The sequence below is a fragment of the Mytilus edulis genome, chromosome 14 (genome assembly GCF_963676685.1).
Source record: "Mytilus edulis chromosome 14, xbMytEdul2.2, whole genome shotgun sequence".
NCBI lineage: Eukaryota > Metazoa > Mollusca > Bivalvia > Mytilida > Mytilidae > Mytilus > Mytilus edulis.
The window spans coordinates 64,953,559-64,980,439 of record NC_092357.1 but is presented as its reverse complement, the minus strand read 5'-3'; the positions used below and the strand labels follow the sequence as shown (position 1 = coordinate 64,980,439).

Here is a 26,881-nt window from a genome sequence, read left to right as displayed (position 1 = left end):
TCTTACGCGAGTAGGAGTTTAAGCGATACGGAACGCAGGTATTCGCAGACCGAAAAGGAGGCTCTAGCCTTGGTATGGGCGTGTGAAAGGTTTCATGTTTATATCTATGGAAGCCAGTTCGAGCTCTTAACGGATCATAAACCGCTTGAGTGTATATACTATACAAAGTCGAAAGTATGTGCTCGAATTGAGCGCTGGGTTCTCCGTATGCAACCATATAGATATACTGTACGGTATATTCCCGGACCGAAAATTATAGCCGACTCGCTATCACGTTTGATCAAAGAAGGAAAAACACGTGACAATCGGGAAACTGTAACTGATGAATACGTTAAATATGTAGCTCAAGAATCAACACCGGTTGCGAGGACAACACGCGAAATCGAAAGAGCGTCCGAGAATGCATATGGTCCTGAATTGAAGGCTGTCCGAGAATGTCTTGTTCACAGTCAGTGGCACCGTATCGAGTTCAAAGAATATCTACCGATTCGAAGTGAAGTGTGCGCTATTGGTCAATTAGTAATTGGGGTACTCGTATCGTGATACCTATTAGTTTACGGGAACAGGTACTTCAGCTTGCTCATGGAGGTCACCCTGGCATTGTTGTCATGAAAACGCGTTTACGAAGTAGGGTCTGGTGGCCAGGGATAGACAAAAGTATTGAGAAGTTTTGTCGAAGCTGTTACGGTCGTCAATTGGTTAGTCAGCCTAGTAAACCCGAACCGTTAAAGCGTACAGAGTTGCCCTCTGCCCTGTGGCAACACTAAGCTGCTGATCTGTTGGGACCGTTACCGAGAAATTATTATATGATTGTTTTAGTTGATTATTATAGCCGCTATTTTCAAGTCGCTGTTACTAAGAATATTTCGTCAGAAAATATTACGTCGTTGATTTCAAAATTTTGCTTGACTCACGGATTGCCGTTATTCACACCGATAATGGACCCCAGTTTGTCAGTTAACATTTTATGAACTTTATGTCCGAACATGGTATAGTTCATCATAAAAAAACTCCGTTATGGCCACAAGCTAATGGCGAAGTAGAGCGCCAAAATCGTTCGATAATGAAGCGTGTCAAAATTGCGCAAGCCGAAGGTCGCGACTGGAAATTAGAATTGAATACATGTCTAATCATGTACCGTAGTACTGCACATTCTACAACAGGAGTAAGTCCGTCCGAACTACTTTTTGGTCGAAAAATCAGAACAAAGTTACCCGAGTTGATTGATTATAATATAATTAATGATTTTGAAGTACGAGACCGAGACGCCGAACAAAAGGAAAAAAGAAAAATATATACTAATAAACGTCGTGGTGCGTGCGAGAGTGATATTGGTGTTGACGATCAAGTTCTAGTCAGGCAAGACCGTGGGAATAAAATGTCTACACCTTTTGTTCCATCCCCTTTTACACGGCCGACACTCGGCTAACCTAGAGATAGGTCGGTTAATCTATATTGAGTATACGGCTATATCGGCGGTTGGTTTGTTGATCGGGTTGGTTATACGTCTGTTAAGAGTAAAACGCACAATTTAAATATTAAAATCTATTTAATATACAGATTTTAGGTACATTATAAGAATCAAATCAAAAAAAGAAAAGTGTCTGACAAAATGATATATATCATACAACATTTTCCAACTGTAAAAACATTTCATAGTCTGCGCAGTTTTCAGTAAAACTAAAAGGCGTCGCGCAAGTATGTAGTATTTATGCTTATACGCATAGCAATTTTTGTAATGAAAGGCAAAAAAAACAATTTTATATATCATTTAAAGGACACAAAATCGTACTTTGGTTCTAAAATATCAATCGAAATTAGTAAATATTTCATAATTGTAATATAACGTGAGTAATACCACGTTTTAGTGAACATTATGGGAATAAAGTCTGTTAATGGGTTGGACAATTGAAATTGTGTCAGTTAAGAGTTATTTAGCCACGACAATAGTTGTGCAACCTTTATATTTTCCCTTTGAAAAAATTAAGAATGAGATGCTCTTGAGTAAAAAAAAATAACAATACGCTGCAACAGTATCCTTCTAGTAAGAACATTTTTATTTTGACTTCCTTTGCATTTTATTAAGGCGTGTGTCACTTCAATATATGGATATGGATTGCCTGCTGGAATATGCATGAATCTATTATTAACGTTTTCTTCAGCCTTAATTTTTGTGTCTGTTCAAAGTAGCACGTTCTCAAATCCGTCCGAACGTGTCTTTTTTAATACAACACAGGGTACATATAACGTGTTGTCGTTCTCATATGCACATGATATTTGTCACTGAACGTTAAACTCTAAATCGTCAACATCATCCGATTGGTTCTTTTCTTCTATTACTGAATCATCTGTTGTTTACAAATCAGTCTAAAGAAGTAAATGGAAAGGAGCGAATGCAGCTACATTTGGTTATCTTAAGTTTTAATTCATTTTATTCCGTTTATAGATATAGGAAGATGTGGTGTGAGTGTAGTTCCTTTCTACATACGTTCAGAGGAGAACTGCAGTTGTCCGCATGTAAACTTTTAGCATTTAGGCAGCAACCATTTGATTTTCTGGGGGGGCTATGGTTTTTTTTTCTGTGCAAACTTTTTTTTTCGCCTTCGGCGAAGAACAATCTATTTTTTTAGCGACAAACCGAAGACAATTTTTTTCTTTCAATTTTAGCATTACATATAGTGGCAGCTAAGGGTCAAACAAACAATTTTTTTTACTCAGGGTCCAAAACAAATTATTTTTTTCACCAAAATCTGGAAACAAACTTTTTTTCCAAAAAAAACCATAGCCCCCCCCCCCCCCCCCCCAGAAAATCAAATGGTTGCTGCCTTATTACCAATATGAGTCCATAGCAATCCGTTACTGTTTCAACACCCAGGGGTGTTTCATGTCTTTATTCTCAAACAGTTATTATTTTTTTCTATCTTTTTTTTTATTAATGCATCACTTCCAACTGTCCTTATCTATTATTCTATATATTCTGTGTTTCCATCCAGATTCTCGTGTATACAATGAGGGTCCGGATTGGGGTGTTGTTTATTTCTATATAGTCTTTAAATTGTCTGTTACTTTTCTCTACATTTTATTTTATCTTACTCATTATTATTTCTTTATTCTTTATATATTCTAGCATCCCAATATATTTTACTTACTGATGTTTAGTTACATTATGACGTTTATCTCTGATTTATATACTGGTTAATACCAATGTAGATATAAATTAGTGTCATTCATGACAACCTAAACAGAATCCACGTGATATATGCGACCATTTTTGGATGAAATCAATATGTATAGATTATAACATGCCCTTTTCTATATTAGCCCTGGTATCATCCCGAGGGCCGATATGGGTCGAGGGATGATACCAGGGCAAATATGGAAAAACATGTTATAATCTTTAAGCTATTTATCACATATTTAAGTGTTGCAGAAAAGATGGAAAAAAAGTTCAATTATAACATGTATAACAATTTAATGAAACATAACAGTGTTATGATATTGTAATTATTATGTTTATTTATGTTAGCCTTATTTGTGTTGTATGGCCTGATAGTTGTTTACCAAATAATCTTATAACTGTGCAGTTTAGGAATGATTGGAACTTTCTAGAATGATCCTTATAAAAGATGCGTAATTTAAACTTCTACGTTATTCCAGAAACTTCCGTTGTAACTTTCCAGGATTTTCCACAATGTTCCATTATAGAGTGTTCTAGAATTTTCCATGACAACACTATATATATACAGACACTAAAGTTAAACTCTCATAATTAAACTTGGACTTAGACATTGATAGACATTAGTATTCACGGCATTTGGATTGACACTTTTATTCTACAAACAACATCATACTGGATTGTGACCTTAGTAGTGAACATAATATTCAGATTGGATTCCGAAAGATTTCCGGATACAGATAAAGATAACAAATTGGACTCATATTTTGACAGTTAAGTTAACAGTAATATTTGTGTAATACCTTTTGTAAACTTTTGTATATTAAATATTGTTAAATTTTACTATTGATTTGTGTCTTTTGTTGGCTACAATTTAAAGGCGATTTCTGGCCGTAACAGAAATTGGGGGCTCGTCCGGGAGACTGAACATATTTTACTCAAAATTTGTTTAATATTTTTATTATAACTAGCCAACAAAATTCTACAAAATGGCATTTGATGCTGGTAAATTTTTGAAAACGCCAGACCTGGAGAGTTTTGATAATTTAAAGAAAGAGGAACTAGTGTTGCTTGCTAAACAACTGAAATTAGTTTTCAAAGTATCTATGAGAAAACAAATTATAAAAAATTTGGTTATAGACAAATTAGTTGACGAAGAAATTTTAGGTGAAGAGGCTCTTGATCTTAAGGTTGAAAATGTTGACGCCTTTAAGTTAAAACAGCTTGAATTAGAACATGAACTTAAATTAAAAGAAATGGAAATGAAGGAGATGGAGAAAAGAAAAGAAGATGAATTTAAATTAAAACAGGCAGAACTGGAAATGAAGGAAAGGTTAGAAATGGAGAAAAAAGAAAAAGAAGATGAATTTAAATTAAAAGAACTGGAAATGAAGGAGAGGGAGAAATTAAAAGAACTTGAAATGAGGGAAAGGCTAGAGATGGAGAAACTGAAAATTGAAATGGTCAAAGAAGAAAGCAACACTAAAGTTCACTCGAAATCAGATTATTTTGATGCAGCAAAAAACATACGTTTGGTTCCAAAATTTTGTGAAAAAACAGTTGATAAATATTTTCCACAGTTTGAGAAAATTGCTAACAATTTGAAATGGCCTATGCCGTATTGGACTACGATGCTGCAAAGTGTTTTTGAGGGGAAGGCCGCTGAAATATACTCCGCACTTCCATCAGAAAAAAGTTCCGATTATGACACGGTAAAACAGAGGGTTTTGAAAGCTTATGAGCTGGTACCAGAAGCATATAGACAGAAATTTAGATCTTATAAAAAGTTTGATTCACAAACATATGTGGAATTTGCTCGGGAAAAAGAAGATCTACTGTGGATTCATTAATTTTCGTTGGGTACCAATTTTCGTGGGTTTCGTGGTTACAGGTAAACCACGAAATTAAATGTTCCACGAATGACAAATTTGCTATGGGCTTATAGGAAGACTGCATCAAAACCACGAAATTAAATATCCACGAACATCCAAGTTTTCCCTTATCCACGAAAATTGGTACCCACGAAAATAAATGAATCCATAGTATTTGACAAATGGCTTACGTCAAAGAAAACAGATAACAATTTTGATAACCTAAGACAATTGATATTATTAGAAGAGTTCAAACTATGTGTTCATTTAGACTTAAAAACACATTTAGACGACAAAACTGTTGAGTCAATACATGATGCAGCTGTAATTTCAGATAATTATACTCTTTCACATAAAAGAAGTTTCAAGGGTCAAAATGTCAATACTTCCAGTGGAAATTACAAAAATCAAAGCAATGAGCGTACTGATAGTAAGCCTGTTGCACAGAATAAGAGTCAGTCCAGTTATAATATGTCTAGTCCAAAATTTGATACTTTTGAGAAGAAGTCACTGACTTGTGCTTATTGTAAGAAGATTGGTCACCTGATGGCTGATTGTTTTAGACTCCAGAAGAAGAATGAACGAGATAATAAGCCGAAGACCAGTGCTTGTACGACACCTTATAATACCAGTACATTGGAATGCCCTGCGCGTCAGGCTTTTAAGTCCAGTTTTTGTGATTACATGGAGGAATACAAACCCTTTATGTCTGATGGGTTTGTTTCTATTGTTGATGATACCACTCTTCAGCCTATTAAGATTTTACGGGACACTGGAGCTTCTCAGACTTTATTGTTAGAAGGTGTGTTGCCTTTGTCCGAGAATACTTCTGTTGGTGCCTCCGTTTTGTTACAAGGTGTAGAGTTAGGTTGTATAGATGTTCCTCTCCATCGTATTTATCTGAAGTCAGATTTGATAACTGGACCAGTTGTTGTAGGTGTTCGTCCTAATCTCCCTGTTGAGGGTGTTACATTATTGCTAGGAAATGATCTAGCTAGGAACAAAGTGGTTGCTGAACCAATTGTTACCAGTGAACCGGTGGTGGATGTTAAATCACCTGAAGATGATGCTGAATTGTATCCAGCTTGTGTTGTTACTAGGGCGATGGCTAGAAAACAACAAAATCAGAATTTGCAAGAAGACAAGTTTGATTACATGGACCTTTCTGACACTTTTATAGCTGACATTGAAGGTCCTGGTAGCTCAGAAAAGGCCATTACAAGACCACCTAGTGTTAACAAGAATGTTATTATGCCATGGCCAGACGTTAACAGCCATTCATTAGACCGAAAGAATTTATCTGAAGAACAACATAAAGACCCTGAGGTTCTTCAGCTCAGCCAGAGAGCTCAACCACAGGAGGAAGCAGACAAAGTGGCCGAATGCTATTACCATCAGGACGGCATTTTAATGAGGAAGTGGAGGCCTCCTGATGCCACCCCAGAGGAGGAATGGAGAGTGCTATACCAAGTGGTGGTGCCTAAAGTTTATAGGCAAGAAATTATTGGTCTTGCCCATGACACCCCCTTGGCTGGGCACTTAGGTATAAGGAAGACTTGCTTTAAGATCTTGCAGCATTTCTACTGGCCCAGACTTCGAAATGATGTCGCAGAATACTGCAAATCATGCCATATATGCCAGGTTGTTGGTAAACCTAACCAGAAAATACCACCAGCACCACTTCTGCCTATTCCAGCCTTTGACGAACCTTTCAGCAGAGTTCTAATTGACTGTGTTGGACCTTTACCAAAGACCAAGACTGGAAATGCATATTTATTGACAATCATGTGTACATCTACCCGCTTTCCTGAAGCTATTCCGCTCAGAAATATCAAGACACCTACTATCGTCAAAGCTTTGATCAAATTTTTCACATTAGTAGGACTTCCTAAGTCTATACAGTCCGACCAGGGATCAAATTTCATGTCAGGTTTATTTCAGCAAGTCGTGTACCAGTTAGGGATTGCTCAGTATAGATCAAGTGCGTACCATCCAGAATCTCAAGGTGCCTTAGAACGTTTTCATCAAACATTGAAGAACATGATTAGAACTTTTTGTCTTCAATTTGACAGAGACTGGGATGATGGAGTTCACTTTCTACTTTTTGCAGTCCGAGAGGCTGTTCAAGAATCCCTTGGATTTAGTCCCTTTGAGTTGGTATTTGACCATACTGTAAGGGGACCGTTAAAATTGATTAAGGAAAAGTGGCTTACTGAACATACTGACTTGAATCTTTTAGACTATGTATCTAGCTTTAAAGAAAAATTGTATACTGCTTGTCAAATTGCTCAGAAAAACTTAAAAAATGTACAGAACAAGATGAAAATATGGTATGATAAAGCTGCCAGGTACAGAGTTTTTGAGCCTGGTGATAAGGTACTTGTATTTCTGCCTGTCCCTGGACATCCTTTACAGGCTAAATATTGTGGTCCTTATACAATAGAGAATAAAATTAATGATTTTAATTATATTGTAAAAACTCCAGGTCGGCGCAGACAAAATAGAGTGTGTCATATTAATATGTTAAAACCATATTTTGAGCGTACTAATGTACTATGTGATAGTAAACCAGTTGCCACTTTAGGCATGGTTAACTTTGAGAACAATCATGACAAACCAGATGTAATTGAACCAACTTTTAGTTGTAAAACTATGGAAGAGACAGTTAGATTGAAAGATTCAGAAATTTTGTCAAATTTAGATTCAAAACTTGCACATCTGTCTTTTGATCGTAGAGAAGAAATAAAAACTTTGGTAATTTCTTTTAAAAATCTTTTTCCAGATGTGCCAAACAAAACCACTGCTGTTTGTCATGATGTTGATGTCGGAGATGCTTCTCCAATTAAGCAACATCCTTACAGGCTCAATCCACTCAAACTTGAAGTTATGAGAAAAGAAATTAAATATATGCTTGACAATGATATTATTGAGCCGAGTAACAGTGAATGGAGCTCTCCTTGTCTCCTTGTGCCAAAACCAGATAAAACTTTTCGTTTCGTGACTGATTTCAGAAAAGTAAATTCAGTCTCAAAATCGGATTCCTATCCGATTCCAAGGATAGACGATTGTATTGACAACATTGGTCAAGCAAAATTTGTGAGCAAATTTGATTTATTGAAAGGTTATTGGCAAGTTCCACTGACACAGAGAGCTCGTGAAATATCAGCTTTTGTTACACCAGATGGCTTATTTCAATATACTGTAATGCCATTTGGCATGAAAAGGGCTCCAGCTACATTTCAAAGAATGATCAATAATGTTATAAAAGATTTAGACTGTTGTTATGCTTATATTGATGATCTTATTGTATGTAGTGATAACTGGGAACAGCATTTAAAACATTTGTATGATACTTTTGATAGATTGTCAAAATCAAATTTGACTGTTAATCTTGGTAAAAGTGAATTTTGTCAGGCCACTGTTGATTATTTAGGGCATACAGTTGGCCAAGGTCAAGTAAAACCTATTATGGGTAAAGTGGAAGCTATTTCCAAATTTCCACCTCCTACAAATAGAAAACAACTTATGAGATATTTAGGCATGATTGGATTTTACAGAAAATTTTGTTCAAATTTTGCTACTGTTGTTCAACCATTGACTCATCTTTTACGGAAAGATTCTAAATTTATCTGGAGCAAAAATTGTCAAAAAGCATTTGAAAATAGCAAATCACTTTTAATTAATAGTCCAGTTCTGATTACTCCAAACTTTGAAAAACAATTTAAACTTGCCGTTGATGCAAGCGATGTAGGAATTGGAGCTGTTTTATATCAAGAGACAGATGATAATGTTGAAAAACCTATATCATATTTTTCTAAGAAATTAGATAAACATCAGAAAAAATTATTCAACTATTGAAAAAGAGTGTTTTGCAATGTTGTCAGCACTTCAACATTTTGATGTATATTTGAATCCCACTGTATATCCTATTCTTGTTTATACTGATCATAATCCTCTCACCTTCATGCATAAAATGAGAAACAAGAATCAGAGGTTGACTAGGTGGAGTTTATTGTTACAGGAATATGATGTAATTGTAAAACATATTAAGGGTAAAGATAATGTAATAGCTGATGCTTTATCTAGAGCTTATTAAATCACTTTGTATATATTATGTATTTTTGTTCATATTATTCATGATAAGTTTTTGTTACACTAAAACTTCTTTTAAAGGGGGAGGTGTTATGATATTGTAATTATTATGTTTATTTATGTTAGCCTTATTTGTGTTGTATGGCCTGATAGTTGTTTACCAAATAATCTTATAACTGTGCAGTTTAGGAATGATTGGAACTTTCTAGAATGATCCTTATAAAAGATGCGTAATTTAAACTTCTACGTTATTCCAGAAACTTCCGTTGTAACTTTCCAGGATTTTCCACAATGTTCCATTATAGAGTGTTCTAGAATTTTCCATGACAACACTATATATATACAGACACTAAAGTTAAACTCTCATAATTAAACTTGGACTTAGACATTGATAGACATTAGTATTCACGGCATTTGGATTGACACTTTTATTCTACAAACAACATCATACTGGATTGTGACCTTAGTAGTGAACATAATATTCAGATTGGATTCCGAAAGATTTCCGGATACAGATAAAGATAACAAATTGGACTCATATTTTGACAGTTAAGTTAACAGTAATATTTGTGTAATACCTTTTGTAAACTTTTGTATATTAAATATTGTTAAATTTTACTATTGATTTGTGTCTTTTGTTGGCTACAATTTAAAGGCGATTTCTGGCCGTAACAACAGGTAAATCTTAAAAATTTATCCGTATCCGTAACAAATATGTGATAAGATATAAAAACACATAGCTGAGAGGGTGATAGAGCTGATTGGGTCCCGAGAAAACATTGTCAACCGCGGCGAAGCCAAGGTTGACAATGTTTTTTCGAGGGATACCGATCTGCTCTATCACCCTCTCAGATATGTGATATTCGATTTATAATACTGAATGTCCTATCATCATTTTCTTTAACAGATGAGTTTTATTATAAAGTATTTTTCTATGTAGTCACGTACTTGACAGCGTAACGGGTATTTGAAAAATCATCAGAAGTGAAGTAAATAGACAATAGTAGTGCATTGACTTGACATATCAACGATACAAGGATTAGGCCCGAAACGGGGAAAAAAGCACTGCTATCAAGAAAAAAAATATTTTCAATTGTTGTTATTTTGTTATTGTTATTTATTTTATTTAAATTTTGGGTAAATACCCCTTTCAAAAGGCCTCATATCTGACTGAGAAATATACATCACAATAAACATGATGAAATGTACATCACCAGTTGAAACCCATCGATGGTGAACGAATGCGTTTAATATCAACAATAAGCATAACACACAATGATTTATAGGTTTTAAAGTAAAAATATTAACAAGTGAAATACGTTTTTCCAACAATTGTAAAAGAAATAAGTTTGAGTCGTTCCACGCTTCGTTGTATAGTAAATTAGAACTTTTTACATTGTCTATAAAATAACTTGATGTAGATTCAATTCATTGTCGTTTAAACTGCCTATTTTTGATTGGTCTAGCCGAGAGGGTGACATTCCAAAAAATTGTCACCCGCTCAGCCATGTGATAGAGTAAATTAACAACTTCGTATTAGGCAATCAAAATATGGCATTTTAACATGATGTATAATAATACTTTAATATTACACTTTTTTATATCAGTTTTCAATATTCATGGCCTAAATTCATTGTTCATGTCAGTGTTTCCGTATATATTATGTTTCACTGCTCATGTGTTGTTTCCGTATATATTATGTTTCATTGCTCATGTGTTGTTTCCGTATATTTTAGCCACTCGTCTTGAGCCTACCCATTTGATCCGATAACACCCCATACAGCAATAAAATTATACTTTTATTGCCATTCATAACTCTTAACAGACCAATTAACAGACCAGGTTTTATACATCCGACCCATTAACAGACCAGGTTTTAAATAAAGATCGATTTATGTCACCAAAATACAGATTTTTGTGTAGATTTTTCACACAATGATATCAACTTGGTTGACAAACATAATGCCTGTCTTTGTTCGATGTTCAAAATATCGCATGCAAGTAAGTTCAACCAACGTGTCTTTTTGTGTACATTTTGTGTGTGTAAAATGTGTATGAAATTTATTGATGAGTAACACGCCTTTTCATTTTATAGATCGTACATCGAAGCTAGAAAAATAATAACTACACCACTGGATCCAGTACACTGAATTGTTTTGTTAGACATGAATAATTTTTATGATAAAAATATATTTAAAAAGTTATACAATGAAACATGCAGAATTTTCAATGATTTCCTCGATAACACCTGATTAACAGACTTTAGCCAACCCGATTAACAGACCCACCGCCGATATAGCCACATACTCAATATAGATTAACCGACCAATCTCTCGGTTAGCCGAGTGTCGACCGTGTTTTAAAGTGGTTGAGAAAATTGGTAATAGTGCATTGGTTAAATCTGACCAAGGTGTTCAATACAGGAGAAATGTGACACATTTTTAAAAGAAATTTATTGAGAGAGAAAATAATCATGTATCTTGTTCACAATCTGATGCAAACAAAAATGTAGTTAATACAGAGTCTGAAATTATTACAAGTCACAAAGATGATTTTGAGAATTTAAATGAATCTAGCAATTTTGATGAAAATAAGTGTTTAAGTTCTAGTCGAGATGAAACTTGTAGTATGAAAGATAGACCAGTCAGATTGAAAAGGTTACCGTCAAAGTTTGACGATTTTGTTTTGAAATAATATGTATTATTATGAACAATTATAAGATACATGATTTATGTTATAAAGGTATTAATAACATTTTCTTTTGGTTGTTGACACGTTATTGACAATGTTGTTTATTTGAATTTTTATGTTTAAACAAAATTGACATAGAGCAGTTAGTTTCTCGTTTTAATTGTTTTTTTGTACATCGTTATTTCGGGGCCTTTATAGCGGACTATGCGGTATGGGCTTTGCTCATTGTTGAATGCCGAACGGTGACCTATAGTTGTTAATTTCTGTGTCATTTTGGTCTCTAAGTGACTTGTGGAGAGTTGTCTCATTGGCAATCATACCACATCTTCTGTTTTTATATTATCCTTCAAACAAATGAATAAACTCAATAAATTAGTGTCATAAATTGTATTGATTTTTTTTTTATATTCGTATGAAGCATTTCAATGTCAACAATATGTATGATTTATTTAATAGTGTTCCAATTACAAATATTTTTCATTCTTGAAGAAAGTTCGAATATATTATAAAACATAAAAGTTTATTGATAGACATTTTGTCTTATTTTAAAACTGTAAATTGTAAAAATATTTGATATAACCTTTTTGCACTCATGCGGCGTAAAGCAAACAGCAATTAATCAATCAATCTAATGCTGACGTCAGAGGGTACTATGCTCGTGGGTATCCTCTCCCAAAGGTAAAACATTAACAAAAAGTTGCCAAAACACCCGCTTACCCTACTATAATTAACAAATTACACATAATTTACCTTTAATACATTATCTAATAATTTAAATGATAAATCGACCATGAAAGCTGACGCTAGCTGATAACAACCAACCAATACATTGTTAAAACCAGAAATCCACTTAATAGTCATTCAAACCTTAAATTGCGTAAGGGGTATACATTTGTTGTGCTTAGGGTGACCATTGTGTAAATCTATTGTTTAATTGAAAACAGTTCCTCTATAAAACAGTTTCTGAAGGAACATATCAAGTGAGGACATACTATATTTGCTTGTGTAAATATACATGTGCTGCATTCAAACCTCTTTTCTTGTTGTTTATGATGTATATTTGTCACACGTATGATTGGCATCCTTGTATAACAACGAACAAATAAAAAATTATCAGGAGAAACATTTTAATTTATGTCCTTTTTATTAAGAAGAAAAATCATTCAAACTTTTTGACGTCAGGGTAAGCTGTTTCTTTGAATTAATTATACCTGAGGAGACTTTTAACACAGTTTTGTATGATGGGGAGACAATTCAAATTTGTTTGTAAAAAGTTACCATCTTTTATGATGATTTTTAAAAGTGACAATATATATATAGTCATTCTTTTTGTATCTAAATACATGACTCAAGAGTGATGGTTCAATACCCTTCAAAGATAATAATGTAGAGTAAACTTTAAAAAATTACTCTTGTTGGTTAATTTTACAATATATGAATTGGTAGATGAAGTTTACATGCCAAGGATAATCTATCTTGAAAATGATCTATTACAGATAGATGTGTGTGCAAACATGAACTCTAAATTTCAAAATATTTCTAAAAGATTCAAAATCATATGAGATCGGACTTGAAAAATAATATTTTACCAGGTTTGTAGTCGAAGTCAATCATGTCAATGCTACAGCAACCAAACAACAAACATAAGCAAAGGACACCTAGAGATAATGTATATTGAGATTAATAAGTCAGAGGAAAACATGAAATGAACATATCATTTTTTTTTCACGCGACAAGAGGGAAGAAACATACCAGTGGGACAGTTAAACTCATAGATTGAAAATAAACTGACAACGCCATGGCTAAATATGAAAAAGATAAACAGACAAATAATAGTACACAAGACACAACATAGAAAACTAAAGACTAAGCAACGCCACACGAACCCCACTAAAAACTGGGGGTGATATCAGGTGGTCCGGTGGAGTAAGCAGTTTCTGTCCAACATGTTGCACTCGTCGTGTTGCTCATGTTGACACCATACATACATTGTAAATGCATTCCTTAAAATTGGCTTGCGAATTTTCATTGTCGACGGGTCATAGAATCTTGTAATAAAGATTAATCAAAGCTTCTTATGTGGTATAAGAATAACCAAATGGCGGAAATTATGATTTTATGTTCTTTGAAAAGATTCTTTCTTTAAACACGTGACTCATCAACAAGATGTAACCAAATTAAATACTGAAACTATACCCAATAAAACAAACTTCCCAAAATATATACTTCCGACGTCTTACAATCTAATTAAAAACCGATCTCTCATCGCTCCTGTTTCTGATATGTCGCGTGGGAGATCTAACGAAACCGGCTTTGAGGTCACATGTGAGTGAACTAAAAGTTATGAATTTATAAAGATATGCAAATGAGTTGACGACCTATTAATAAGCCAATCAAAAAAGTTTATGAATTATTTTGACTGACGATTTCGTCGTAAATAAAATGAGTTACATCCCTTTGCCTTACGTTAAACTTCCAAGATCGTGAAAGACTCAATTTCATTGGTCGAAAAAGACACACCTACGAGGTCACTCACATGTGACCTCAAAGCGGGTTTCGTTAGATCTCCCACGCGACATATCAGAAACAGGAGCGGTGAGAGATCGGTTTTTAATTAGATTGGACGTCTTAGTAAATAGAATCATATCCAAAACAGTGTAGCTGTGGCCATTGATTGACAACCTTAAATTATCCCATTGACTGGGGCAGATTATGTGAACGTGTGTCTGTAACGACAACTGCTCACTATTTACTTATTATTGAATTTAAACTGTGGGGTCACCAAAGGTTCTTAACGCCTTTAATATTAAAATAGTTCGAAAAATTAATCAGGAATAACTTTATGGTTTGATTTATATTATTGATATAAATCAAAACATCGTGTTATTCCTGATTAGTTTTTCTAATTTCTTTATTTAGGTGTTGAGAACCTTTTGTGACCCCACAGTTTAAGTGCCTTTTAACAAGTACATAGTGATCAGCGGTTGTTACAGACAAACGTTCACATAATCTGCCCCAGTCAATGGGATAATTTAAGGTTGTCAATCAATGGCCACAGCTACACTGTTTTGAATATGATTCTATATACAACTGAACTGTCAAACAGTGTGTACATGTAACACCAAAGCAGAGCGTTTAAAAAGTGAATGCTATTAGTTTCGTTAATTTACTGGCTATTTTGGTCTATTTTATTTAAGGTTGTTGTATGACACAATACCAGTATGATTGGCAATTGTCATCATCGAGGAACAATCAAACACAAATAAAAGGGTGGAAATTTGAAATATACTATGACTTGGATGAAAACTTAGAAGACTTCATGAGCCACGTGCATATCTCAGCTAGTACAAAATATAGATATGCCGTTCAACGAAAAGATGACTAGCTAAAGTTTTCTATCACAAATTGACCAGTGTATATTTGCTATCACATAAGAAACACGACAAGTGCCACATGTAGAGCAGGATCTGCTTACCCTTCCGGAGCACCTGAGATCTCCCCTTGTTTTGGTGGGGTTCGTGTTGTTTTTTCTTTAAGTTTTCTATGTTGTGTCATGTGTTCTAATGAGTGTCTGTTTGTCCTTTTCATTTCTAGCAAGGCGTTGTCGGTTTATTTTCGATTTAAGAGGTTGACTGTCCCTTTGGTATCTTTCGTCCTTCTTTTATACAGATAGCAAAAAAAGTGATACCAATAATACAGCATACTAGTACATATATATCCACAAGAGCAACATCAATATAGATTTTTTTTTATTATTATTTTTCACAGAGTTCTTTACTTCCATACAACACATGTCTGGCTACTGATCCAACTGTTGTATTTAGATATTTGATATCGTTAAAATCGTGTGTAAATTTATAAAATCGAATATATAAATGTATACCATAGTTTTTCGACCAATCGAAATTCTTCTCAAACAGCAGCGGAAGCTGTTGCCAACTAGGTCTTACAAACGTTTTATTTTCAACATGAATTAAGTCCGGGTACTTTTTAGATAACAAAAAAGGCACAATTGTTGAATGATATCCCCACTGACTTTTGTCGTACGTTTTGTATTGGGAATACCAAATGTTTAGGAAAGTTGCGTTTCTCTCTGCAAGAATTAGACCATTACTGAGATTATAATCAACTGCACGACTCAAAGTAACTGGATATTTCCGTAGTGGGATAATTTAAGGTTGTCAATCAATGGTCACAGCTACACTGTTTTGAATATGATTCTAAAGATTTATTCATTATCGATACATAGATATATTATACAAAATGCTGAATAACTTCACGTTTAACCATGTGATAATAGAAAAAAAAACCATTTAAAAGACAATCCGGATGACATATTTTTGTTAAAATTATGAATGAAACCAAATTAATTTTGATCATCATAATTTGTGTTCGTTTTCCTTAAAGTCTTGTGGCAAGATATGCATATTCATGACTATCTGAAAAAAATCTATTGTATTTGTACCCTTTTCCCCCCATATAAATCTGTTATCTGTACTTGAGAAACGGCTTCAATTATTTGCCGGTATTGTCCAGTTTAAAGGCAAGCCTCGTGCTTCAAATATAAAATGTTAACTACCTCGAGTGGTGAAATATCGTAACAGACTTGTTGCGGTGATGGAATCTATATGTCATCGTGTTATCATACATAAGTTATTGAGTGGTGCCAAAGTGAGGTCGTAACATTAAAAAGAAGATGTAATTTTAATCACTTTTAGAAAAGATTCAAAATCATTTTGGAAACGGCTCTTGTGTGAACAAAATTCATAGGAAATTGGACAAACAGCATGTTCGGATGCGTTATTGCTGCTCTTTGCTAAATATTCACTGACATTTTCGCAATTATACTTACAGCTATTTTCCTAATGCATGTAGTTTAAAGGTTTGGTTGGCTTCCTTTAGTTGTTTGTATGAATGTTTGCTCAAGCATTCAATAACATCAAACAAACTAAACTAATCTATCTGTTAATTATAATTTAAAACTCAATTAAAAAGCAAATAGGTATAAAAACAATGCAAGCAAGCCAATCAAACCTTTAAACTACATACATTAGGAAAATAGCTGAAATCAACTAATTTCACAGTGAGGTAACTCCTTTATACTACTTTTAAAAACGACGAGCAGTGGCACTGTTGATGTCTATTTGTGTGCGTCTAGCATGTACAGTAAACCAACTAATTTTCGCGTGCGATTTATTTTTGCGATTTTCGAGATAAAAAAAATACATAAAAATCATCAATCACTGTGAATATGTTAAAGCAGGATCTTTCCTCATTTAAATACACCAAGAAGATTGAACATTGCGATATCAAATCGTAACCCAGTAGACTGGAAAGGGCGAAAACTGAAAAAAAGTGGCCGCAAAAATAAATTGGTTTACAGTAGCCATTACATCCGATCTACACATTCAGAATTTTTTTAGAGTCATTAATGAATTCTGCTATTTAATTGCTCAAATACTAGTTTTCATAATATAGGTTTAGAAAATAAATAAATTGAGGAATCAATATGCTTCCTCTAAACCTTTGAAAAAAAACCGGGATACTAACCCCTTATGTCAAATATGGACTGTTCCGCTCGTGCATCAAATAGTTCTAAATTAATTCCAAATTGTTTGATTCCAATCATGAAAAGTAAGCCGAAAACTAAGAAAATAATTAAATTTCTCATATTATTTCTGATTTCATCTTAGTATATATACAATTGCGTATGAAATAAAACCAACAACTGCTGCAACATATTATGTAATGGTGTATCTTTGATTTATGCAATAAGAATGCCAGTCCAGTAATAACCACGACACATTAATCGATTGTGAGAAATGAATTTGACCAGGTGGAAACCCGTTTGAAATAGAACAAAAGAATCGAAGCTCTTTGTTAGAGAAGGCGTTAAATGTTGGTTGTAATGTTTTTACTATAGTAACACATTTTTTGAAAATTAATAGAAAGAAATAAAATGAAAATATTCTGCTACATTACGAAGTATTTTACTTTAAAAACACCCTTTGCATAAGTTTTCAATTATCTATAATTACAAAGTTAAGCAGATCAATCAGATATCAAGTCGGCGACATGGGTATCTATCAAGTTGGATGTAGAAAATGCATAATCTACGATTTTTGTTAAAATATTACTACGGATGGAGAACATATCAATCTATAAGTTCAGCAATTTTCGTGTCTGCCCTTCCATCAAGTGACTCAAGAAAAAATTCTGAAAAATGGGTAACATGGTATCTAAAAGTGTACCTTTTAATAATAGATCGTGTTTTATAACATTAGAAATTCACAGTACTAAAAGGTGAAATATATGGGTCAAGTGAAATACCTTTCTAATGAATCACAAAAACCAGAGTAGGTGTGTTCGAATAGCTATTTTTTTTTACTTAAAGTATTAGACGACAGTCTTTTAAGTTGGAGTTGGATGGTAAAAATGCATATCTTCGGAAAAAAAAAAACATTATTTGTTTTTGTGTGTGTGTCAGATAATAAGGGTTTATAGACTTCAACCACAGAATTTTTTGTTAGAAAGAAAAAAAGGTGCCAATGTTAAAACAAGAGTGCACACGCTGAAATGTCTCGCCTTCTTTTCTTATCATTGATATTATGTTGATAGTCCTAAATATAAAGTTGTTTTTTTACAACTGTCACATAAACTTAACCAAAACAACTAAACGTTTATCAATGAACCATGAAAATGAGGTCAAAAAGAGAGATAATCTTTTTCTTCCAGTTAAAAAGTTTACTTCAGGTATTGATAGCTTACTTGACACTGATTCCAAAAATATATGGTTCTATAAACTTTTACATTGATTTAGTACAAAAATAGCTACTTCCGGTTACAAAAGGTCACTTCCGGTTGTCTTTTTTAAGGTCACATTTCTTACAACCTAATGCAAAAAGTCCAATGGCTTTATCATGTGTCCAGGCCTCAGATCACATTTAATTCACTTTGTTCGTGGTCTAGGAATATAGTTCCCAATTATTATATGGGGTATTTCTTCCCAAGTAATCTGTCTACTGTTTTCTTTAAAATGTTTACTATTTAAGTGGTCCTATCAGTTGCATATATATTGAAATAAGTAAAACATGTGGAAAAAATTATTGTTGAAAGTGAAAGTAGTGATTTGGCCAAAATGAAAGTAGGGTAGAAATCAGCCTTCGTCATTTTTTCAAGATTCAAATCCTACAATTGGCATGCTAATAGGGCCCTCAAAAGAAAAAGCACTGATGGATTGTCCTGGGACAAGCATATTTTATTAGAATAATAATGGTCTATAAGCAGTTAAATTTATTTCATGTTTGTAGCGGTGCAAATTTTTTAATTCAATTTGACTTTAACTAAAAAAATCATTGTAGCCAAGGGGAAGAATAATTGTGTTCTGATGCCTACATATGAGGTAAGAGCAAAGGTCAAAATCTAGAACATTGAATTAGCATATGACCTTGAGCTCAATTTCAAGGTCATAAACCAAGGAACTCAAATCTAAAGACTCTAGTCCTCTACTTTATATTGTTATATTACCATAAGTATGATATTAGATATAAAAAGGGGGGAAACTCGCGTCAAATGTCTACGTTCCCTTTCGACTAAAATTTATGTGTCGTAACTAACAATTTTGTGAAAATATTTTGTCGATATCTTATATGATTTCTGAAAATAAGAGATAACAAGACAATATCAAAATTTTAATCATGACCTTGACCTTTGACCTTGACCTCATTTCCATTTTTTGGACGAAGGACCTCAAATCAAAATACCCTAGGCCTCTATCACTTATGGTTTTCTAGTTACAATTTTATTTCACTTATTTCAATTCAAAAGAGGAAATTACTCTCATATGGGGTCTTTGTAAAGCTTCGGTCAAAATAAAACCTAACATCCTGAGGATATAACGAGCAATTTTGAAAAATAAATTTGTCTGTTTCTTTTACGGTTGCGGAGAAGATCTGATAACACGAAAAACAGTGTTTGGGGAGATAACTCTTACAAAGAAAGTGTGGTTAAACAGGGTGAGTTTCAAAAGCGTATAGACTGTATGATATCACTTACAAAAAAAGGTAGCTAACGCCACCACCGCCGGATCACTATCCCTATGTCAAGCTTTCTGCAACAAAAGTTGCAGCCTCGACAAAAATGAAAAAGATAGAGAGAGACAGTTCCCGTTAAATTTTCAATGGCTTATATCTGGAAAGCAAGGCAAGCACACGAACTCTTTATTTTTTATTCTTTTAAAGTTTCTATATCTATATTTACTATCAGTTTGTAACAATCTTGAAAAAAGCCTGTTATTTTAAAACACTTACAGAGTAGCAAATATCCTTAAAGATACCTCAGTGTGTTTGTAATCAAATACATGTTGAAAATACTTTTTAGTATGCATACTCGCCTTAAAGGAACGTAGTTGGTGCCAACAGGAAAAAAACATTGTTCAAAAGATGAAAAATATTAATCCTGGAAAATATACCCCTTAACACATTGCCGGAAGGTGCCGGAGAAGGTGCATATATTGTACATGCTAGGAACCAGGTTGAACATGATAAGTATCTTGAAAATGTTGTTAGGGTACTGCAAGGCAAAGGTATTACTTTAAACAATGATAAATGTGAATTTAATATGTCCAAAGTAGTATTCATTGGTCATGTTTTGTCTGGTCGGGGTATTGGGCCAGCAGATGTGAAAGTCAAAGCTGTTGTTGAAGCACGTGAGCCAAGAACTTCAGCAGAAGTTCGTAGTTTCTTAGGTCTTGTTAATTATAGTGCTAGATTTATTTCTGACTTAGCTACTATTTCAGATCCGCTGCGTGCACTTACTCGTAAAGATTCTACGTTCACATTGGGTAAAGATGAACAAAGGTCGTTCGATGAGCTAAAGCGTCGTCTTGCCAATGCGGAAACTTTAGGTTATCATGACAAGTCGGCACTGACTAAGTTAATCTCCAGTTGGACCCGGAGCCTCGCTCATACAAGAACAAAACGGTGAGATGCGCATTATTTCTTACGCGAGTAGGAGTTTAAGCGATACGGAACGCAGGTATTCGCAGACCGAAAAGGAGGCTCTAGCCTTGGTATGGGTGTGTGAAAGGTTTCATGTTATATCTATGGAAGCCAGTTCGAGCTCTTAACGGATCATAAACCGCTTGAGTGTATATACTCTACACAGTCGAAAGTATGTGCTCGAATTAAGCGCTGGGTTCTCCGTATGCAACCATATACATATACTGTACGGTATATTCCCGGACCGAAAAATATAGCCGACTCGCTATCACGTTTGATCAAAGAAGGAAAAACACGTGACAATCGGGAAAATGTAACTGAGGAATACGTTAAATATGTAGCTCAAGAATCAACACCGGTTGCGATGACAACACGCGAAATCGAAAGAGCGTCCGAGAATGCATATGGTCCTGAATTGAAGGCTGTCCGAGAATGTCTTGTTCACAGTCAGTGACACCGTATCGAGTTCAAAGAATATCTACCGATTCGAAGTGAACTGTTCGCTATTGGTCAATTAGTACTTCGGGGTACTCGTATCGTGATACCTATTAGTTTACGGGAACAGGTACTTCAGCTTGCTCATGAAGGTCACCCTGGCATTGTTGTCATGAAAACGCGTTTACGAAGTAGGGTCTGGTGGCCAGGGATAGACAAAAGTATTGAGTTCTGTCAAAGCTGTTACGGTCGTCAATTGGTTAGTCAGCCTAGTAAACCCGAACCGTTAAAGCGTACAGAGTTGCCCTCTGCCCCGTGGCAACACTAAGCTGCTGATCTGTTGGGACCGTTACCGAGAAATCATTATATGATTGTTTTAGTTGATTATTATAGCCGCTATTTTCAAGTCGCTGTTACTAAGTATATTTCGTCAGAAAATATTACGTCATTGATTTCAAAATTTTGCTTGACTCATGGATTGCCGTTATTCACACCGATAATGGACCCCAGTTTGTCAGTTAACATTTTATGAACTTTATGTCCGAACATGGTATAGTTCATCATAGAAAAACTCCGTTATGGCCACAAGCTAATGGCGAAGTAGAGCGCCAAAATCGTTCGATAATGAAGCGTGTCAAAATTGCGCAAGCCGAAGGTCACGACTGGAAATTAGAATTGAATAAATGTCTAATCATGTACCGCACATTCTACAACAGGAGTAAGTCCGTCCGAATTACTTTTTGGTCGAAAAATCAGAACAAAGTTACCCGAGTTAATTGATTATAATATTAATGATTTTGAAGTACGCGACCGAGACGCCGAACAAAAGGAAAAAAGAAAAATATATACTAATAAACGTCGTGGTGCGTGCGAGAGTGATATTGGTGTTGACGATCAAGTTCTAGTCAGGCAAGACCGTGGGAATAAAATGTCTACACCTTTTGTTCCATCCCCTTTTAAAGTGGTTGAGAAAATTGGTAATAGTGTATTGGTTAAATCTGACCAAGGTGTTCAATACAGGAGAAATGTCACACATTTTTAAAAGATATTTATTGAGAGAGAAAATAATGATGTATCTTGTTCACAATCTGATGCAAACAAAAATGTAGTTAATACAGAGTCTGAAATTATTACTAGTCACAAAGATGATTTTGAGAATTTAAATGAATCTAGCAATTTTGATGAAAATAAGTGTTTAAGTTCTAGTCGAGATGAAACTTGTAGTATGAAAGATAGACCAGTCAGATTGAAAAGGTTACCGTCAAAGTTTGACGATTTTGTTTTGAAATAATATGTACTATTATTATGAACAATTATAAGATACATGATTTATGTTATAAAGGTATTAATAACATTTTGTTTTTGTTGTTGACACATTATTGACAATGTTGTTTATTTGAATTTTTTATGTTTAAACAAAATTGACATAGAGTAGTTCAATTTTTATTTGAATTTTTTATTTGTAAAAAAAAAAAAAAAATGTCAAGATGTTTTCAAATCTAAAAAAGAAGGAAGAGATGTAGTGTTTGCTATGTATGCTTTAGTATATATGAGTGTAGAAAGAGAGATAACTCTGTTATATGTTGGTACAATGTATGTGAACTGCTTGTCTCCCTTTGTACTATGTTATACTAGTATACAATATGCTGAGTTCCGGTTACGTAATAAATGATGTACCTTCAATGGTGTTTGTTTGTATGCAAGTATCAGGTTCAATCCGCATGTTCTGGCCACAAGCAGTATAGGCATGGGTCACAATCTTTGATGGAAGACTAGCATAGTTAGAAAATTGAAAAGAAAGCTGACCAAAAACGTTAACCTGAAGCGGGACAGACACGTACGGACGAACGAACGAACGAACGGATGTACAGACTAGAAAACATATTGCCCATAAATGGGGCATAACAATTCATTGTTGAAAGGGAAAATAGTGATTTGGCAAAAATGAAAGTAAGGTAGAGATTAGAAATAGACAGGACCTTTATCGGGGCGTCTGGATCGGGTGTTTTTAAGCTCGGGATTTGGGGATTGATCCTTACGGGATCCGGGAATATATTTTTCGATTTCAGGATTTTGGGATATGCATTTCTTTAAATTCTGCATCTCAGGATTTCATGGTTTAAAGGCCGGGATTTCGGTATCAGGACCCGTCCGACCACCCCTCAAATTAGCCTTAGTCATTTATACATGATTCATATCCTACCATTGGCATGTTAATAAGGCTCTCAAAAGAAAAAGAAAACACTGATGGATTGTCCTAGAAGCATATTTTATTAGACTAATAATGGTCTATATATAAGCAGTTACATTTATTTCATGTTTGAAACGGTGCAAATTGTTAATTTGATTTGACTTTCACCAAAAGAAGCATTGTAGCAAAGGAGAAGAATAATTGTGGTCTGAGGCCAGACACACGAAAATAATTGAATTTAACAGAAAGGAAACAAATATCGGACTTTCAAATTGGATAAAGGGAGAGGGCTTTTGATACCTTTTATGAAATTCTCCATACATAATATCTTTTACAAAAAATCATCCTACAACAGTCTACAAGCTGTATATGCCCGCGATTTAGCGGGTGTGTTCTAGTATAAATAAAACATAGAAAGATGATAAAGATCTGCATATAAAACAATAACACCACGTTATTAGCCGTAATTAGTAACACTTTATAATGACCTTTCATAAAAGGCCGTTAGTTTCTCGTTTTAATTGTTTTTTTGTACATCGTTATTTCGGGGCCTTTATAGCGGACTATGCGGTATGGGCTTTGCTCATTGTTGAATGCCGAACGGTGACCTATAGTTGTTAATTTCTGTGTCATTTTTGGTCTCTTGTGGAGAGTTGTCTCATTGGCAATCATACCACATCTTCTTTTTTTTTTATATTATCCTTCAAACAAATGAATAAACTCAATAAATTTGTGTCATAAATTGTATTGAATTTTTTTTATATTCGTATGAAGCATTTCAATGTCAACAATATGTATGATTTATTTAATAGTGTTCCAATTACAAATATTTTTCATTCTTGAAGAAAGTTCGAATATATTGTAAAATATAAAAGTTTATTGATAGACATTTTGTCTGATTTTAAAACTGTAAATTGTAAAAATATTTGATATAGCCGTTTTGCACTCATGCGGCGTAAAGCAAACAGCAATCAATCAATCAATCTAATGATGACGTCAGAGGGTACTATGCTCGTGGGTATCCTCTCCCAAAGGTAAAACATTAACAAAAAGTTGCCAAAACACCCGCTTCCCCTACTTCATGTACTACTCACAATGATATCTAAGATGTGTCCATCAATTAACAAATTACACATAATTTACCTATAATACATTATCTAATATTTTAAATGATAAATCGACCATGAAAGCTGAGCTGATAACAACCAACCAATACATTGTTAAAACCAGAAATCCACTTAATAGTCATTCAAACCTTAAATTGCGTAAGGGGTACACATTTGTTGTGCTTAGGGTGACCATTGTTTAAATACATGGTTTTATTGAAAACAGGTCCCTCTATAAAACAGTTTCTGAGTGAGGACATGCTATAATTGCTATAAATATACATGTGCTGCATTCAAACCTCTTTTCTTGTTGTTTATGATGTTTATTTGTCACACGTATGATTGGCATCCTTGTATAACAACGAACAAATAAAAATTTATCAAGAAAAACATTTCATGTCCTTTTTATTAAGAAGAAAAATCATTCAAAACTTTTTGACGTCAGGGTAAGCCTTCTCAATAGACTTTTAACGCAATTTTGTATGATAGGGGAGACAATTCAAATCTGTTTGTAAAAAGTTACCATCTTTTTTGATGTTTTTCAAAAGAGACAATATATATATAGTCATTCTTGTTTGTATATAGATACATGTACCCCACAGTGATAGTTCAACACCCTTCAAAGATAATAATGTAGAGTAAACTTAACCGTTTACTCTTGTTGATCAATTTTACAATATACTAATGGGTAGATGTTGTATAATTGCCAAGGAGAATCTATTTTAAAATTATCAATTACAGAAACTGATGTGTGTTCAAACATGAACTCTAAATTTCAAAATATTTCTAAAAGATTCAAAATCATTTGAGATCGGACTTGAAAAATAATATTCTACCAGGTTTGTAGTCGAAGTCAATCATGTCAATACTACAGCAACCAAACAACAAACATAAGCAAAGGACAACAAGATAATGTATATTGAGATTAATAAGTCAGAGGAAAACATTAAATGAACGTATCATTTTTTTCCACGCGACAAGAGGGACGAAAGATCCCAGGGGGACAGTCAAACTCATAGATCGAAAATAAACTGACAACGCCATGGCTAAACATGAAAAAGACAAACAGTACACAAGACACAACAAAGAAAACTAAAGACTAAGCAACACCACACGAACCCCACTAACAACATGGGGTGATCTCAGATGGTCCGGTTGAGTTAGCAGTTTCTATCACACATGTTGCAACCGTCGTGTTGCTCATGTTGACACCATACATAAATTGTATATGCATTCCTTAAAATTGGCTTGCGAATTTTCATTGTTGACGGGGTTCATAGAATCTTGTAATAAAGATTAATCAAAGCTTCTTATGTGGTATAAGAATCACCAAATGGCGGAATTTATGATTTTATGTTTTTTGAAAAGATTATTTCTAACTTTAAACATGTGACTCATCAACAAGATGTAGCCAGATTAAATGCTGAAACTATACCCAATAAAACAAACTTCCCAAAATATATACTTCTGACGTCTTAGTAAATATATACAACTGAACTGTCAAACAGTGTGTAACACCAAAGCAGAGCGTTTAAAAAGTGAATGCTATTAGTTTCGTTAATTTACTGGCTATTTTGGTCTATTTTATTTTATTTAAAGTGGTTGTATGACACAATACCAGTATGATTGGCTATTGTCATCATCGAAGAACAATCAAACACAAAGGGTGGAAATTTGAAATATACTATGACTTGGATGAAAACTTAGAAGACTTTATCAGGTCGGGACCACTACCTTATATGGAAATGCATAAATTAGCATAATTATGTTCTCGCACATGTAATTGTTTATTTACATGTGACGCAATTTATTTTTACCTTGGTTTTTGACCAATCCACTAAATGAGTCACAATGCATGATGGACTGCTACGTGTTTACAATCAACCAAGAACACGTGTTATTTACTGAACTACAACACATTTTTTCGTGCCATGCGGGATTCACAATATCGCTTAGTGTTTCATTTTGTGTATCCTCATTTATAGTTCGTGATATAAAGTATTACTTCCATGCTCAGATTAACAAAGAGTTGTTTCTATGCGAAGAAAAAAGGGTTTGAATTGCTTGATATAAAGCCATTAACATGTTTGATGGTGGCACAGAGATTTCATTTATTCGTCCACCAGACAGCAACGAAACAACAGCGAAAAACACAATTACCCATGAGACCATCTTACTCGTGTAAAGTAAGCCGTCGATAACAGCCTGTTCTAATTTTCGCGAGTACAGCAATTTTCGTATAGATAATTAAAGGCAAATGTGTGATCCTTGAATTTTATGTTCGTAAAAAACACGGCCGACACTCGGCTAACCGAGAGATT

At 34.1% G+C, this 26,881-nt stretch overlaps 1 protein-coding gene across 2 annotated transcripts in view; it reads right to left on the bottom strand.

The window, feature by feature from the left end:
- The window catches only part of LOC139503845 (uncharacterized), a 62,344-nt gene that overhangs the window by 16,972 nt on the left and 18,491 nt on the right, over positions 1 to 26,881 (bottom strand). The window contains exon 1 of one of the 2 annotated variants that reach the window (XM_071293787.1): positions 17,380 to 17,475. The exons of the other annotated variant lie outside the window; for it this stretch is intronic. Coding sequence (XP_071149888.1) covers positions 17,380 to 17,458 — 79 coding nt within the window. The 5' untranslated portion in view covers positions 17,459 to 17,475. Of the gene's footprint in view, positions 1 to 17,379; positions 17,476 to 26,881 lie in introns of those variants that run through there. 2 annotated transcript variants of the gene reach the window in all.